At 32.1% G+C, this 19,338-nt stretch overlaps 1 protein-coding gene across 1 annotated transcript; it reads right to left on the bottom strand.

Moving 5' to 3' along the window:
• Positions 1-1,587: 1,587 nt before the first annotated feature.
• Positions 1,588-4,993, bottom strand: LOC112766616 (uncharacterized). Its single transcript, XM_025812511.3, has 4 exons — positions 4,485-4,993; positions 4,084-4,364; positions 2,064-2,216; positions 1,588-1,964 (listed from the first exon to the last, which is right to left on the bottom strand). The coding sequence occupies exons 1-3, from the start codon at positions 4,774-4,776 to the stop codon at positions 2,148-2,150; spliced, it is 642 nt and encodes a 213-aa protein (XP_025668296.1). The 5' UTR covers positions 4,777-4,993; the 3' UTR covers positions 1,588-1,964; positions 2,064-2,147.
• Positions 4,994-19,338: the final 14,345 nt, after the last annotated feature.

Genomic DNA, 19,338 nt, shown 5'->3' with positions numbered 1-19,338 from the left:
ATCGGATAAACCTTACTAATAATAAATCTACTTGGATTAGTTTAATGGTTAAGTCAGTAGTCTATTAAGTGAGTGTCCCAAGTTCAAATACTTCGTAGTGTATATAATTCATTGATCATAACAACCCCTTAAATGGAGGTCTAATTTACAAAAAATTAGTACTTAACCTGTTAGATTAAAAAGATCCAATAACCATTCTTTCTTTTTTAAAAAAGTATTTTATAAGATACTATATTTCGTTACTTTATTATTTGGTTTGTTGTTCATCAGTGCCAAAGTGTTTTTTCATTCAAATAGTTAGAATATATATATATATATATATATATATATATATATATATATATATATTATTTAAATTTTTCTAGTGTAAAAACAAAAAATTAAACAATTTGTGACACTATAATAAGCTTCCAATAGATGATATGAAATAATAATTACAGGTTTTTCATACTACTCTTTTGATACAAAATCAAATAACTTTTCATAGTATCATAAATTGCTATTTTGGGTATCCATCCACTCGAAAATTTACAGATACAAATTTTTGTTTTTGTCCTCTATACTAAGATATATTATAAGGTCAATAAGTTGATTCGATATTTTACTATTAGTCTCTTGACTTAAAAAAATGAGTTTCTTTCATTATATTATTAGGGGTGAAATCCTCCAAGATGAACCAAATTGTGTGTTAAACACTATTATGGTCATGTACAAAATGTTAGTGACGTTTTGTGTTTCTTTCATTAAAATAATATTTTTTTAAAAATTTTTTTTATTACAAAACATCATTAACATTTTGTTCTTTCATGATTAAAAAAATTTTTTTATTGCAAAACGTCAATGACATTTTGTGCTACCACCACAATTGTATAAAACACTAAAATGATCAAATATTTTTGTATTTCACATTAAAATTATCCATATATAAAAATTTTAGCCTCGTACATGCATCTTTTGATGCTTATGATTCACAAAAAATCACAAAAATAAATTGATGTGTAGATTTCAATCCATTTTTATTACTTTATAACTTTTTTTTTAATGGACTTTTTAGAACTTCTAACAAAAAAAAAAAGATTTCTTTTTTATAGTTCTTTTTTAATAAAAAAAGATTTTTGAGCCTTTCTTTTATCTATATATAGATTGTATTTAATTTTTTGAACTAACTTTTTATTGGTGTGTATTATTTTCATCGAAATTAAATCTAAATAAAATGAAATCACAATGTAAGTTTTTTGTTTTTGAATGGACTTCTTCAATTCTTTCTTTTTAGGTTCTGTTTTATTTTGAGTAAAAATCTATCTGAATTTTATTTGTGCATATAACACAATTACTCCAATACCACATTTTTTTGTTTTTGTTATGAATCTCCTTATCCTGAATTTTTTTTTTTTCACATATATGATATAATAGAAGTAATAATCCTTGATATATTACTCAATGAATTTTTTTAAACAGAATCTGAATGCTTTATTTTATTTATTAGTCCAGTTAAATCAACCATAAATAATTTAAAATTGAAAATATTAATTTAAATACTCCTAAAAAAATCAAATTCCTGCATTAAGTGCCCAACAAAAAATAAAATTTAAACTCAAACCAAAGGAATTTGATATATATAACTAATTTTATCTCATACATCTACATACACTTATCATAAGGCAAATCCTTGCCATCATGATGATATCATCCGTAACTGAAATTTTATATTACATGAACTCTATTTTTTTTTTTTATTTCTTTTTTTGAGAAAAAAATGTTAAAAGCATCCCATCATTCAAGCACCTTGAAGGCTTGAACAGTAGCGGGGTATTACTATAAAAATTAATTGAATTAACATGGAAAACCATGAAAAGGGTGCCCCTATTCTATTCTATGCATGTATATACATCAATCCTCCTATGTGATCTCTATTCAGTGCTCCGTGTCAAGGTCACTATTGGAATTTTCTGGATGATAATACCCTGTACAAGGAGAATAACAAAGGCATTTAGTGGTTATTATTTTTAAAAAATTAAATTTTATTTTACGGCAGACAAATACAGCTGAAAATGGTAAATTACCTTGGTAGGAAATGGGGTACCATGTTAGCGCAAAATCTACGTTAGATTTGGAAATAACTATTACTAAGTAACGTTAGCAAAGGTTCATTTGACTCTCTCTTCTACAAGAATCTTCTTTGGATACCGAGAATACCCATTTTTACAAGCTGAAATCTGCAAACATATATCATAAACACAATTTGGTTAACAGAACCGAAAATTTTGAGAGCCAGTAATTTTTAATAATTTTGGTCAATATTAATCAGTATAAATATTAAATTTATTTTAATAAATAAATTTTATTAATTTATGTTAACTTATGTGTATAAATATTAATAAATAAATATATATACAAATTATCTATTTTATATATATAAATTTTTGTAAATATAAATATAAATTATTACTACAAATATTTATCTAAAATAATAATATTTACTGGCTATGTAGCATTATTTTTTTTCTTCTTAATTTGTTTAACAAAAAAAATTTAAAGATTTTAAACAAGTAATTTTCAAATATTGATACACTAAAAATATTAAAAAATTTCAAAATTTTTGTTATAACTATTTTAAAATACACTAGACATATTATTTTTAAAATATTAGCAAACACATTTAGGTACTCATGTATCTGTCTTTAAGAATACCTATTCAAAATCTAAAATGTTAAACTTTTATAAAAGATAAATAATCTTTTAATGTTTCTAATATATTGCATGCTGAAAATATTTTCACTTTTAATCTCGGTACAAAATATATAGCTAAGGTATTAATAATTTAATATTCTTACTTGACCACTAAAAAAAAATTCAAATATCATTGTTTCTGCATTAAATAATTAATTATTAATCATGTAAGTATGGGCTGAGGTGGAAAATGATTTGATGATTGCCTCGGATTGAGCGAGAGAAACCTAAGATTTAAGAATTATTGCTGATGGGCAGTTATGATATTCTGGTTATTGGTATGATGATGAGTTTCATGCTAAGAAAGAATTTGGATTCAACATCAAAAGAAGTGGAACATGATTTGCAAATATATTGGCACATGATCATAGATGCCTAAAATATTCATAAATTAACTATGGTCGGTTCTACCCATAATTTTAGGGCGGTGCTATGCACGTTCCATAATTTTGTAACATGGAAAAGTATCATGATTCACATGAGTTTGAGTGAGACTAGGTTTTACATTCCATGATTCAGTTATCATTTATTTAACAACATGCATGTTTCTAGACACACCCAAAAAAAATAAAATGTTTAATAAATTATAGAAAAATTGATTAAAAAAGGGCTAGGTTTGACCATCTGGAAGATTAAAATCAAATTGGTAAATGGTTTGACCAGGAGTCTAACATTTCCACTATGCCTACCCTTTGTAATTTCTCACCAGCACTATGTAGCTGAATTGAAAAGTTATTAATAGAGATATTTTGTTATTTGTTAAAGCTAAGTATAATATTGAATTTGAATTTTAGGGTTGAAGAATTCAAAGAAAACTTAATGGTGCACCACCACAAGCAAGCAAAAATTAAAAACATTGTTTTTTATTGGAATATACTCAACCACACCTATGGCACTAAGGTCATACAAGGAAGTTTCATTGGTGTTTTATTGTACCTAAGTGGGACCCCATAACCCATTTCCTCTTAAATTTAGTTTAAAAACGTGTGTATATTTCCATTTTCAATGGGTAATGATATTTTCATGACTAATAAAAGAAGAGTTCAATTTTATCATTCATTGATAATATAAAACAAATTACAAAATCATTGTCACTATATATATATATATATATATCTTTCAGATTAATGGTACTTTTGTTGGTGTGATACTATATGATTAAATCCTTTAAATAGATATCAATTTGTTTTAAAACAACTAATTTCTTAGGGAGTTGCACTTAAACAACTAATGAGTTAAAAAATAGAAAAATACCAACACTTAATTGACTCATCTCTTTTTCAAAATAACTTTTTTTTTAAGTAAATTGATTTTGATGCCAAATGGAATAGAAATTGAGGATGAAAGACTTACAGCTTCAATGTCAATTTTGTAGACCAAAAGCTTCCTTCTCTCTCTGCAACTTGTTCTGTATGCAACAACAACATGTCCCACAGCAAAAACATAAGAACACACAAATAAAGCTATTTCGGAGCTTCTAACATAATACTCTTTTGTTGCTGCTGTTGTTCCATTCCCAAAGATGTAAACAGCTTTCAATGACACAAACATCAAAGAAAACACCGAACACACCGTTGTTACACCCAAATATGGACCATTTGAAAGCCTTGGCCCATCACATAAGCTATAAACACCTGAAAAAAACAGGGGACAAAAACAGAGCATAACATTAAGAAACAGAGGAAAACAGAGTATATATTTTTCTTTGCTTTTTGATTAAAAAACTATGGTATTTATGCATCATAATCACTTACAGAAGATAACGAGAGATCGAGCGATGGATAAGAGGGGGATATCGACGAGGGAGTATCGAAAGTCGTAATTCTGAAGATGAGAAAACAGAGCTGTTTTGATAGATGATGGTGGCGACAACAATGACGAAGAAGAAAAAACAGAGAGAAGAGCAGAGGGAAGCAGAGCATCGGCAATAACAAGAATGGTGGGAGCAGAGATGAGAAGCAATGACATAATCATTGTGATTAAAAAGAAAAGTGTCTTCACAACCCTCAATACCCTCTTTGATTTCTCTTCTTTTGAAAAACCCATCTCTTATGCTTCTTTCTAAGATTCTTCCAAAACTGTGGGTTTCTTAGAGAAAATCAAGGAGCATATATATATGTGTGTGAATTGAATTGAGATACAAAAAAAAAAGGTTTACAATATATTTTAGGGAGAAAAGAATAGAGAGGAGGAAATGTGTTATTTTTTTGACCAATACTTGTCTACTATGTTGAGTGAAGACAAATAGATTAGAAGTTGGAACTTTATAACGCCCAACAAAGACTTCTAGATTTTTTTTTTTAAATTTATTTTTTCAAGTCTTTCTTCATGTCTCTCTCTAATACAACGCATAAGATTAGTATTTATGATTACTACAAATTTTACTATTTTAGGTACTATCTAGAAGAATCAGAATTAGTTATAAATGATTAAAACTGTTGGAAATTTTTGGATTCTCAACGCGGTAAAAAGACAAATTTATCTAGTTGTTAATTAGGTCAAACGTTACGGTAAAATCGCATTCAATAAAAACTATACTTGTTATTATAAACATAGTGAACTTAAGTTGTTAAATTTAAACAATAATATTGATTAAATAAAGCCATTACACTTATAAGAGATTTCACATTTTTTTTATCAAGTAATTTTGTTATTCAATATTACTTTATAATCAGTTATTTAGTTTTTTTTTTTATAAATTTTCTTTCATTTCTTTAAATATGAGGTCATAATAAATTAGTGTCAAGAAAAAATCACTCTTCTTAGTATATAAAAATATAATAATATTTTAAAAAATAAGAAATCAGTTCAAATAGCTTAAAATTATTTTATTTAATATTTATTAATTATTATTAAAATAATTGTGTAATTTTAGATATAATAAATATATAGTTACGAATATTATGTGTATGAAATTATTATAAATGTTATATTATATAAATAATTTTAGATATTATTTTCTTAACATTACTGATAAAAATATTTTCTACCTAGTTAAACAAATATTGTTTAAGACGTGATTAGTTGATATTTGAATTATGGTTCAGTATATGTGAACAAATAATTCTTTTCCATTAAACTCAATCCTCGTTGCAAGAATATGAATGAGTGATAACGAACAAATAACAATAGGTAAAAAATCCTTTGATTAAATTCACTAATAACATAATTAAATCTTGGACCTATCGTTACAAATCTATATCTATATATCTATATAAAAATTCACTTGGACTTTCTTTTATTATTATTATTATTATTATTATTATTATTATTATTATTATTATTATGAGATTGTTACAAATTAAGCATGCAATTTCGTCATTGTCTATTACATTAACCTAATTAAGAAGAGACTAATCTGAATTGAAGGGTAAAGTGCAGCATGTGAATATGTGATAAGGTTATATGTAGAAACTAGGTATCATATAAGATAGTTACGTAGTTAAGTGATTGAGGTTCAAGAAAAGCGATGTTAATTACTCATTTACTCGGGTATCATCAGAAATTTCTTAAGTCAAACATGCCTAATAATATTATGGTCAACTCTGGCCGCCGGGACAGTTTTTTGATTTGGTAAAGTCAAAATTGTTTCATGGATACTGGATAGTTGGATACTGCGAGGGACACGCTGCCCCTAATTAATGTCTAATCACTAATAAGAAGTTTTTGTATTGGTGGAAATTTTTATGCAATTATTTTTGTGTGAAGTTGATATTTAAAAATTATTAGATAATTTAATAAATTTAATTAAATTATTATTTAATAATTTTTAACCATAAATTTCATATAGAGATAATTGTATGCGAATATTCACTTTTTGTATTACACACAAATTTATTATTTTCATTATATTTTTGGATTTATCTATCTTATACTTTAAGAGCACATGTTAAAATTATAAATTAAAAATTTTTTATTAAAAATATAAAAAATTTAAGGTACATTTGATTTGCATTTTTATTTTTAGTGTTTTTTATTTTTTTGAATTTTGTGAAGAAAAAAGTAAAAACAATAAAACAATAAAATACTATTTTTTATTTTTACCTCATATTTTTACTTTTTTTTTTCACAAAATCTAAAAAATAGAAAATACTAAAATTAAAAACAAAAAATAAAAACGCAAACTAAACACACCTTTAAATTTTTAATACATTTATCTTGCATTTACTAAATAAAAAAATTTAAAACATTCAACTAATGATAAATTTATTGTATATTTTTAAGATACATGTTAGCTAAATTTTATATTTTATGTATATACTCTTAATAAAAATAATTAAGTCTTATGAATAAGCAAAAATATGAAAATATGGACTTTCTTAACCAAATACAATAAAAAAATTATAATAAGTAATTAAATTGAAGTAGAATATAAGATATTACGTACAAATCATGAAATCATGTATACCCAAAACAATTAAAAAAAAAAAGAGAACAAATTTATAACAAATATTGGTTTTAAGAATTCCAACCATAAAATGCTATTAAAGTGATTAGTTAAAAAAAAAATACACATATTGAAAACATAGCTTTAAAAATAAATGTGATTAATTTGGTTGAAAATGGTTGCTCATGCAGTTTGTTTGCAGAAAGAGGATTAATTAATATAGTTTTGGCTGGACTCTCTTTTAATATAGGCTAATGTCACTTGTCTGACTTGAGGAAGATGGTGTTAATATAATATATCTTGATTTTGATTTTGGTGTGTAATAAAAAAAAATAAAAACAAAACTTCTAATAAGTTTTGTATTAAATGCCATTGCATATTCAATTGCGAATTCAATAGAATGGGATGTTATTCTAGTATCCATGGAAGTTAAAGGAAGGGATCTCTCTCTCTCTCTCTCTCTCTCTCAAAATTTAATCTCTTTTAAAATATTTATTTTATTTTTATTTATATTATAAAATTAAATTTTAACTCCTCGTTAACATTTAACCTAATTTTGCTCCTGATTAACATGGTATATTATAAATGAAATCTATAATGAGTATAATTGCAATAATTAGAGTGATTATATACTTTTAGCAACACTTCAAACTTTTTATTCGAATTAAAATTATAGAGTAAAGTATCATTTATGTCTCCAACGTTTGGAGTAAGTCTCAAACCTATCCCTAACGTTTTAAACGTCCTATTTGTGTCCCAAACGTTTCTAAATCGAATCAATGTTGTCCTACCGTCCAAATTACTAACATTTGGTTAACGGCGTTGCATACGTGGAGGCTACTGTACACGGTGGCAGGGCGTTTTTATGTGACCGTTATTGAATTAAAAATAAAAGAAAAAAGAAACAGATAAACAGCAAAGAATGGTCCTCTTGGAAACCCTAATTATGCAAATCTTCTCTCCTCTTTGATGCTGCACCTTCTGCGAAGCTCGACTTCTCTGGTTGAAAAAGGATGGAGGCTGATGCATGCCAATCTGAAGTGACACACGGCAGCAAGCAGGCGACACGAAATAGAAACCAGGCACGTCGAAGGAGGACAACTTGCTACTGTGGGAAACGGCCTGTGCTCGCCACCTCATCGACGGCAGAAAATTCCGGACGGAGGTTCTGGGGTTGCGTTAACTTTGGGGTGAGTTTTAGCCATGCGTTTCTTGTTGTTGAGTTATATGTTTTGACAATCTGTGGGTGTGACTCGGTTGTGTCATATTTGGTATAGATTGGAGAAGAATGCGGCTATTTTGTATGGGCAGAACCAGAGGAAGAGCCCCCACAAGTTTCAAGGTTAAGGATGAAGGTCAGAATTTTGAAGAGCAAAATGGAGAAGGTTGAGTTCAGGTTCATGGTTGCAGTGGGAGTTGCTTTAGTTGGATGGACAGTTGCCCTAATATTGGTTTGTGAGAAAACAAGCAGCACCAAATTTGGGAGACTTTTACTACAATGATGTTGAGATAGTGAGATTTAGGAGAATATCATTAGATCCCAACTTGTGCTCTGTATTTTTGCCTAGAAATAGCACTGATGTTGACATGGTTGGTTTTTTGTTGAACTGAATGAAATTGTAATGAAATGATGTTTTGATGATTTAAGTTTGGCAAAATGCTATGTTGTGCTTGTGTAAAAAAGTGCAGTGATATATTGTGCAGCTGCAATGTTATATTATGCATTCTGTTTAAAGTGTTATATTTTGCATTGTTATATTTTGCAGCTGAAATAAAGTGTTACATTTTGCATTCTGCTTAAATGAAGCAAGTCATGATCATGACAACAATCTGAACTGTAATATATTACTTAATCACTAACCATTAAGATTGTCATTAGCAACAAGCACAATAGGATCACAGCAAAATAACAAAATAGGAGCTACACTATTTGCTCCACAACAACTGTATGAGATAATTAGCAACAAGCACAATAGGTTCACAGCAAAATAACAAAATAGGAGCTATATTATTTGCTCCACAACAACTGTATGAGATAACAAAAGGGAGTCTTTAAACTAGTTTTGACAAATTATAATGATACTAAAGAGAAAACATAAAACTGCACACATCATTATCATCACATCTTCTTCCATGCTTTTGGAGGTGTCCTAGCCATAAACTTCAGTTGGGATATGCTGACGTGCTTGGATGGGGTTGGCAGCACTCTAAGATTGTTGTGCTTGGCAGCATCCTTGAGTTGTTGTCCAGAATTATTATTTGACGGAGTCATCTTAGCCTTCTTTGACCTAGCCTGAGATTGCTGGGAACTGATATCATTGGAAGGTGATTTTCTCTTTGGCCTTGATGTGTTGGTCTTCTTAGCTGCAGCTTGTGATTGCCTAGAAGCCTGGCTGGAGATAGTACTAGACATAGTGCTTGAGATAGTGCTAGAAATGACTCTTGTAACTCTCCTTGTAGACCCAGCAACTTTGTGCCTAGTTAACAGCCACAATACGACATTATAATCTTTGAATGCAATCAGGCAAAATGAAGCCAAAACCAGAAAAAACAACTATTGTACTTACCGAAGTAGTGGCAGCTACTTTCCGCTTCTTTGGACAGGTCCGTTTGTTGTGGCCTCTAGCAAAACAATAGGAGCACTTCTGAGTCTGCCCATCGCGAGACACTCCTCCCCTAGTTGAATTCTCATCTGCAGCTTTATTCCGTTTCAGTTTAGGCCTTCCAATGGATTTTCTGTAGACTGGTGGTAAAACGTCATCAAACTGTGTCTTCACCCACAGGTTGGGGCCATTTACTGGATACACCACATGTTGGTAGCACTCAGAGTAAGTTTTCTTCTTGTAACAGTTTGCAACAAAGTTGTCCACATTGAAGCACATCTTCCTAATGCAGGTCATGGCATGGGCACAGGGGATTCCGGACAACTGAAACTTCCTGCACGATCACTCGTGATTCTTCAAGTCAACCACGAACTTCTCTTTGCCTCCATGGATGCTAGTTACCTCATATTTGTCACGACCAGCATAGGTGCTCACCCACTTACCACTTGCATCAGCTTGTTTTTCAACCTTAGTCCTGATACGGGGCAACACCTCTCTTTGGTATTCAATTATCCGATCCCTATTATCAGCCCAATGCCTCATTATGTATACTCTGATGTCTTCAAGCATACTGACTATAGGCTTCTCCCGGGCGTCCACAATCACAGAGTTAAATACTTCACACATGTTGTTAACTAAGGTATCACACTGAGACCAAGTCCCAAACTTATGCCGGCACCAATATTTGGTTGGAATCTCCATAAGGTGGTTGTAGGCTCCATTATCAACCTTTTGGATTTCAGCCATGTTTCTCTCCCACTCTTATAAATAAGTGGCTTTTGCAGCATTCCACATCATCAGTTTTAGTTGCAGCCCTGGGAATCTCTTCCTGAAATTGCTATAAAGATGTCTAACACAGAATCTATGATCCACTCCGGGAATGAGCTCATCGAAGGTTGGAACTAAGCCCTAAATCCATAGTAAATCAGTTTTACTTGAAGTAGTAATTAAATCATCATGATATGTGATAATGACAATTAACCAAGTACATACAGTTCAATTAATCACAGAATCTATTATCAGCATGATATGTGATAATGACAATTAACCAAGTACATACATTTCAATTAATCACATAATCTATTATCAGCATGATATTTGATAATGACAATTACAATTAATCAGTTTTTACTTGAAGTAGTATGGACCTGCACAATTCATACTACAAGTCATACATTTCAATCACTAGGTTCACTATAGGCAACAACTCTAACACTAAACTAGGATCAATAACGTAGCTATCAGCAAGTCTAACACTAAAACTGATTATATGAATGAAGTGAGTAGAGAAATAAGTACCTTTTGTTGGTCAGACATGAAGGTGCATCTCATTAGCTTGTCACTACCAAAGTCATCACACAGATTCGTGAGAAACCAAGTCCATGTGTCCTTAGTCTCTGCTTCAACCACTGCGTAGGCTATCGGCAGTATCTGGTCGTTCGGGTCCCAGCCAATAGCCGTGAAAAGTTGACCTCCATATGGTGTCTTGATGAAGCACCCATCAAGGCAAATTATTGGTCTGCAAACCATAAAACTCTTATTGCATGCATCAAGGCACACATAGAGTCTTTGGAACTTTGGCCTTAAATCCACACCCGGTTTTGGTCTCTCAGAAGCAAACTCAGGTGGTCTCTCCACTTGCAACTTAACTGTAGAACCCGGGTTAGACCTCAGCAATTCATGACAATAGTCATACAGTCTCTGATACTGCTCTATGTACGTTCCTTGTAACTCATCAAGTGCAAACTGCTTAACCCGGGCAGCTTTAGACTTAGTTAGCTCTACATTCCACTTGCTGTATGCTTTCTTCATTAGTGTGGAGAGCTTTATTTTTGGATTCTCAGCGATCTTTTTTAGAAACACCTTGCCCAACCATTTTGCATGCATAATTCCAATTTTCAACTCTCTAGAACAGCTATGCTTGTTATGGCAGCTGGTTAATTGACATGTTTGCTCATTCTTAATCTTCCCACAGTATGCAAACCAGTTACAACCCTCCACACAAGTGACCTTCACTCTCCGAAGATCAACCTTATCAAACCTCAAACCCCTCCCAGTGTGTACAGCATAGGCAGTGGCACAATCCTTGAACTCTTCTCTTGAGACATAAAGTTCCAACCTCCCACTTGTACTCACTCATGTCCTTTAGCTGCTTGTGCAATGGATACTTCTTTGCAACACTATTTCCATTCTCATCATCATCAGTAATAGGCATATCTAGGAAATCTTCAGAATCATATCCTTCTTCCTCATCACCTAAACCTGCAACAACCTTCTCCTTACCTTTGGCACTCCCACTAGCTTTTGCTGCATCTGTTTGGGTTTCAGTTGACGCAGCCTCAAATCTATCCCCTACCCTGATGTTGACATCTACTAAGCCCTCTGCCCCTTTCTTATCATCATCACTGTCACCAAACACAACTTCGGCAGCACTATCTTCTGAACTATCACCATTTCTGGAATCAGAACTCCATGAATCACAACTATCATCTTCACCACCCTTGGGTTCATAGTCCTCGTCCTCACTGCCATCACTACCCTCTCCTTCCTCATCTGATTCATCTTTGTTACCCACAATTTCTTCCTCCACATTTGGGCCAGAATTTTTTTCTACCTGTCCAACTGTTTGGGCCTCACTTGTAACCATTGGGCCCTGCCCATTATATCCACCACCCTTCACTTGCATGTTACTTTCAGTACTCCCTAACAAGTGTACATCTTCAACCACCTCATGGATATCACTTGTTTTGTGAACTACAAATAGCTCTACCATATCCTCCCTAACCCCAATGTTAGCCATATTCATTGCATCTTCATCAGTTCGCAGCATCCTTAAGCCTTCTTCTGTATTCTGATCCTGTGATTTGTACCACATTGCAGCAATATCTTTCTTCAAATACCCTTGTCTGCTCACTATGTCATAAACCTCAATCAGGCTCCATTCATCTTCATTGCAGTAGTCTATGACAGTTGTCTCCCTACCCAAATACTTCAATTGCCCTCGTTGAAGTCCAAAGCTACCATGGTGGTAAACTTTGACACTAAAATAACTCATCCTAACCAACAGACCCTGTTACAACAGGCAAACATAACGAAACAACATCAATCGCAGGCACACATTCAATCACCAGAAAACGTAAATTCATGCCCTAACTAACATAAGCAATGAACATTTTGCTGAGAATACAAAAAACCAACTAAACCCTAAAAATGCACGCAATCTCATACATTGCCGGCCATCTTTTCTTCGTGGAACTACTCAATAAAACCCCAAAAAACAAAATTTTTTTCAAGTACATACCTCGTCGCACGATCAAACTCTGTCACCACAACAAAGGTGTAAGCTTTCATGCAAAACTCCCAAGAACGATCCGCCAACTACCTTGCAGCCCCTCCCTACGGTCAGCCTCGACGAAGAGAAAAAACGTGTGTGGTAACCAGAACTGGAATAAAAAATGTTGGGTAGAGGTGCTGTGATTCTTCGACGTTTCGTATTTGCTATAGTGAACGGTATATTGGGCGCGAAGAGGCAGACGTGTGTATCTCAACCTTTGGGCTTACTCACTTAATGTCCACATGTGTAACGCCGTTAACCAAATGTTAGTAATTTGGACGGTAGGACAACATTGATTCGATTTAGAAACGTTTGGGACACAAATAGGATGTTTAAAACGTTAGGGATAGGTTTGAGACTTACCCCAAACGTTGGAGACATAAATGATACTTTACTCAAAATTATATTTTAGTAATAATTTTTAAGTATTGTTAAAATTATATAGACAGTATAGTTATTATAACCGGTTATGCACCAAACACTATAGCATGCATCATCATATTTGAATTTAATTTGAATAGTTATCTTTCTGTGTGTTTTTGTATTTTTTTTTTAAGATATGAAATTTTATTAATGAAAATTGCAATAAAGTAATATTGGTCCATTTCAGGATTTTAGCAAAGATAAGATGGAAATTAACCCAAAGAAAAAATAATAGAATAATCTAAAAAGAAATATAAAAAATTAGTAATGAATTGTCTTAAGATGATATTCCTCATTTATGTTTTGTGCCTCTTCCCAGATAGCATTCGGTTCAATTCTTTTGCCATCAAAAAGTCATTTGTTCCTAGATATCCAAATCCTCTATAGCACCATGACAGGAAGACTTCGATGCTTCTTATTAGAATCCTCTTACTTTATCTTTAACTTCATCTCCCTCCACCAATTGCAAAAACTATCATCCCCATCAACTTCATTTGGACTGTTGAACAAGAGCTCCATGTGATTCTACACTTGCTGCGAGTGATTGCAGGTAAGCAAGTAATGGGTTAAAGTTTCATCCTTCATTTCACATCTTGGGCATATCGCAGGTATAACTTGAATGCGGGCATGTAGTCTGTGTCCCACCGAGAAGTTATTGTGGAGAGTTTTTCATGCAAAGACTTTAACTTTGGCCGGACAGTCAAGATCCCAAATCGAGTTCCATAGATTTTTGTCACTGAAAACTGGTGGAAGACTTTCGAGTGGCGGGTGAAAAAAATTGAAGTATACCTCATATCTTGACCGTACAGAGTAAGAGCCCCCTTTTTTATTGTACCAAATCAATTTATCTTCTTCCTTAATGCTTACTTGAAATATCTCTTGCGTAATTTTTGGTATTAAGTTGCTAGCTATAAGAGGTGCATTCCAATTACTTTCCTCAGTGATGAGTTGAGAGATCCAAACTAAGCTTTGATTAAACTCCTAATTCTGTCTCAGTGTCAATGGTCCTTGTCTTTCAATCCAACAATTTTTCCAAATCTTTACTGCTGATCTCCTCCCAATCTGCCAGCAAACCCCTTTTTTCAGAACCTTTTGCTCTTCTAGTAGAATCCTCCAAGGCCATGACAGATTGTAGCCAACATTAGCTTTTAGAAATGAAGAATGTCTAAAATACCTGCTTCTGTATACTTTAGTCACTAGAAAATTCGGTTTGGTCAGAAAAGATGGTTCCATGGATCGGGTTTTCATTTCAGAAGCTGGCAGAGCTTCTTCTTTCGTATTTTGTTGATAGAATCCCCCCGTCCGGAGTTAAGGAAGAAGCTAGCTACGTAGAATGCGGGCTTACGGCAGCAATCATAGAACTCAAAGAGGTCAAACAACCTTCTCCCTCCCTTCCACCGATGAAACTACTCTTGCAAAGTCAAAAAGTCGTATAACGCTGAGTGCTAGAATCTTAGTCGATGGAAGTTATATTGAAAGTCCCAGAAATGGGGCGGGGAAGGAGAAGTGGGCGGACCCTGATTAGCTGGTCCATCGGAAACCAGAAGGTACCCCTAATCTTCTCGACCAAAGAGGGTATATGTAAAAATATAGAGCGATCGGGTGAGGGAAATGGAATCGGAGAATATGAAATGGGCTCTCGACCTGATCGAAGAAAGAATTTTCCCTTACAAGAACTTTCTTACCCGGCTAAGCGCTAACGAGCAATCAATAACACTCCTCTTCTTTTAGAACGGGTAAAGGAAGGAGCTGTAGGGTATTCACATCTTCTCAAGAAAGACTTTTCACCTACGACACACAGACCAATTGAGCGATGTCATATCTATTTTATTTCCTACACTCCGCGATCCCAAAGTCGCGATTTTGCAAATAAAATAGACCTTTCCGGACCTTTTCCTCATGGAACGATAAGACCGATGCCGTCATCAATCTCCATCCCTGTTTTTCTATCTGAATTTCGTCTATGAAAGTTTCAGGTAGTTTAAAGCCCCGAAAGTGTATATCGAGATAGTCGTACCCACAGATTTAATTAGAACTTCACGACCACTAATCGATAGTAACGATCTTTTCCAGTGTTGTAATTTTTTTGCAACTTTATCTTTGACATAAGCGAATGTTCCTTTTTTTTAATTTCTGGATTGTTGTTGGTAAACTCAGATATTTGTCTTGAGCGCCAACATTCGGGACTTGAAGAATGGTTGCAAAAATTTTCCTTTCTGATTGCGGTGTATTCCGATTGAAAAATACAGCAGATTTATTCAGATTCACCTCCTATCCACTTATACTGCTGTAGTCATTCAAAACCTGCATTATATTTTGGCATGCCTATGAATTTGCTTTGCTGAAAATTATAGAGTTATCTGCAAAAAATAAATGTGTGATAGTAGGGCAACTACTGTTTAATCTGAGCCCGACAATATCATTATTTTATTCTTTTCTGTGTAGCAAATGAGAGAGTCCCTATGCACAAAGAATGAAAAGATAGGGTGAAAGAGAATCCCCTTGTCGAAGACCTCTTGTAAGTTTAAAGAAACCTTTAGGTTGACCATCTACAATAATAGAATAAGAAACAGTAGTTACACACTCCTTCGTCCATCCTATCCACCTATCACAAAACCCTAATTGACTCATAACCTTCCATAGGAAACACCATTCCACCTTGTTATATGCTTTGCTCATGTCGAGTTTTAAAGCTAAATCCCAATCACCAATTTTTTTATTCTTCAAAAAATGCATATACTCATGTGATATTAGGATATTATTACTAATCAACTGTTCCTTTATGAATACACTATAGTTATCACTGATCACCCAATTATAAATTACATACGATGGATCAAGACCTTGTGTATTTTTGTATTTGACTAAAACTCCATAAATAAATAGTACCTTATGTTATTACCAAAGAAAAAGGGACCTTGTATCATACTTGGTCATCAAGTACTATCATAGAAATTCTGTTCATAATAATATTTATCTTTCTTATGCAAAGTACTCTTATGGATGAATTATATTAGACAATCTTACTCTTTTACAGATAATTAGTTAATAAATTTGTCTACTTGATTATTACACGCCTATATATATATATATATATATATATATATATATATATATGGTCTATTCTGATTATATTGTTAGCCAATTTTTATCAGTTTCATGCATTACACATTATCTTGTTGTTCTTTGGATATTCTGTTACATTAAAAGCATTACGTTCCATGGGCTTCATTTTTTCTAATAGCTCTTTTTCGACCTTCCAAACATATTCTGATGCTAATTTAGCCCGTGATCTAATTGATTGTCATTTTACTACTGATTACTGTTTGTTCTTGACATCTCTATTAAAATAATTATAATTTGTTGACTTTTTGAAGACATGAGGTCGTTCAATATTCTCTAATTAATCTTTTTTATGATAATAAAAATACTATTAAGATTATTTAAAATAGCGTCTTTCATAAATGTACCAAATACATTGAGAATGACTATTATTTTATTTAAAAATAATTTTTTATTAATGTTATTCGTCTAATGTTGAATCAGATTCTTGTTGTCTTCACAAAATTTGTTATCATACTTTATTTTTAATTTTAGTATTTAAATTTAAGTTAATCTCCTTTAACTCTTATTTGAGTTTGAAAAGAAGAGAGAATGTTAGGGTATTTAAATATTAATTAAGATAATATATTTAGATGCCTAAACTCATATTTGAATTTAACTTAAATATTTATCTGTTTTTTCTTTTTGTACTTTACTAAATATCTATAAATAACTGAAACTTTATATCATATTTATTTCAAAAAAATAAAAAATTTTCTTTTTTTTTTAAATTCTATTATCTTAATTTTTAACATATGTAAAGAATAATTTTCATCACGTATCATGATAACAAATAAATCATGTGAATACAAAATATCGTGTCTAAATACTAGTGCTCTTTAGTTTCATGAAACCGTCAATTATAGGGGAATCGAGCATAATTCTTCAACTTTAGGAAAAAAGAATTGAAAAGTTAGATGTGAAATTCTTTTATGTTTTTCAATTTTGAAAATTAAAAATATTTCCACCGTTGTAATCACTATTACCTTATTACATCATCTATTAGATTATTAGCAAAGTATTTAATCAATAACCTTTAAATTGAGTGATATTTGTAATTTGTAGTACAATTTAAAATAGAATAAATCTCTAAAATAGTTTTCTATATTCGAGCGTGTTTTAATTTGATGAAATTTTAATTGCACTATTTTAAATTGGAAAAGTCTAGGGGATCAGCAATTTTGTTAAATTCTGGCCAGCATGTAATCAGCAAAGAAAAGTGAGCCATTGGATGAAAGTTCACACCAATCTCACACCATTAAAATCATTATTGATGGCTATTTAATGGCTACAAACCACAAAAGTTGTTTGTCCCCTAGCATTCCTCTTTTAAATTTTTAAATTGCGCTCCACACTACATACAAGTTCTTCAAATAATTTCTAATGTAAATCAGCAATCGAACTGCTGATGTAGCACCTAGTTGAATAATGAATATAACGGCTAGATGACGTGAATAAGATTGTATAATTCTTCAATTTAGCGCATGTCCTCTTTATAAACTTCAAAGCTTCTTCTTTTTTCTCTTATTCCTCCTGTTCTTCTTCTTTTGTTTATAGAAATAATTATCATTCATGATAAAGTAGAAATTGATGTTGACACAAGCCAAACTGGAATAGACACATTTTATGAGAAAACAGACTAGTTAAGAGCCTAAAAATATGCCTGCTAAGAACAAGGACCAAAAAACCAATAAATAGACTTAACTAGATACTATATATGATTGTAGCAAGGAACCATTAGCAGTTTAGTACCTTTTTCAAGCACTCGTTAGATGTTTGATGATCACCACTCAAAGAAAATGCACTTAAAAACTACTCATTTCAAAAACAAATAAGGTTTAAAATCTAGAATCAGGCCATCTACATATAAGAGTAAATAAAATTTTTTTCTTTCTTTTTTCGAAAAGTGACATTATCAGAATACATCGATTTAGAATGGAAGAAGAGCCAATTACCATTCAAACTAAGAGTTAAGCCCTAAAATGGTTCTTGAGATTGGCGTTATGCACTAAAATCGTCTCTAAGATTCCAATTGCACCAATTACGTTTCTGAGATTGAAAAAAATGCACCATATTAGTCCTGACCCATTTTCTATTAACGACATGAACTGTAAGTGACACGTGTCACTTCATGATTTGGCCACGTGTAATGGTACGATGATGTGGTGACCAGTGACACGTGGCATGTTGACGTGGATGGTTGTGCAACGTGTCACAATGTTATTTGGCCACGTGTTCGTTTGTGCCACGTGTCGCAATAGTATTCTTCCACGTGTTATCCATTATGTCATCGTTCTATATGCACCAAATTAGTCCCTTACTTTGCATTAAGTGACCTATTTTAGTCCCTGAAATTAAATGTCGTGCACCAAACTAGTCCCTTCACCAATTTTTTCTCATTTTTTTCTATAAATTCAAAATTCTCATTATTTTTGAATGCATTAATTTCAATTCTATTTTTTCACATGTTTTTCAAATAAAAGTGTTTTTATAAAATATTTTTTCTCTTGCGAATACCCTAACCGCCGACTTGGAGTTGACGTGAAGGCTTTTCAAGCACATTCACTACCATCTCCGACCTCTTTCAGTACTTTTATAAAATATTTTTTTCTTGCAGATACCCCTAATAACCGCTGTTTTGGAGTTGACGTGAAGGCATTTCAAGCTTCCCTCATTACCATCTTTGACTTCTTTCGTCTAGATTGCAGAGATCAAAGATGGTAGTGAGGGTGCTTGAAGTGCCTTCAATCTAGCTCATT

This window comes from Arachis hypogaea, chromosome 17 (assembly GCF_003086295.3).
Source record: "Arachis hypogaea cultivar Tifrunner chromosome 17, arahy.Tifrunner.gnm2.J5K5, whole genome shotgun sequence".
In the NCBI taxonomy this organism is placed as follows: domain Eukaryota; kingdom Viridiplantae; phylum Streptophyta; class Magnoliopsida; order Fabales; family Fabaceae; genus Arachis; species Arachis hypogaea.
Note: the sequence above shows the minus strand (reverse complement) of the source record. Positions and strands in the feature narration are given on the sequence as shown.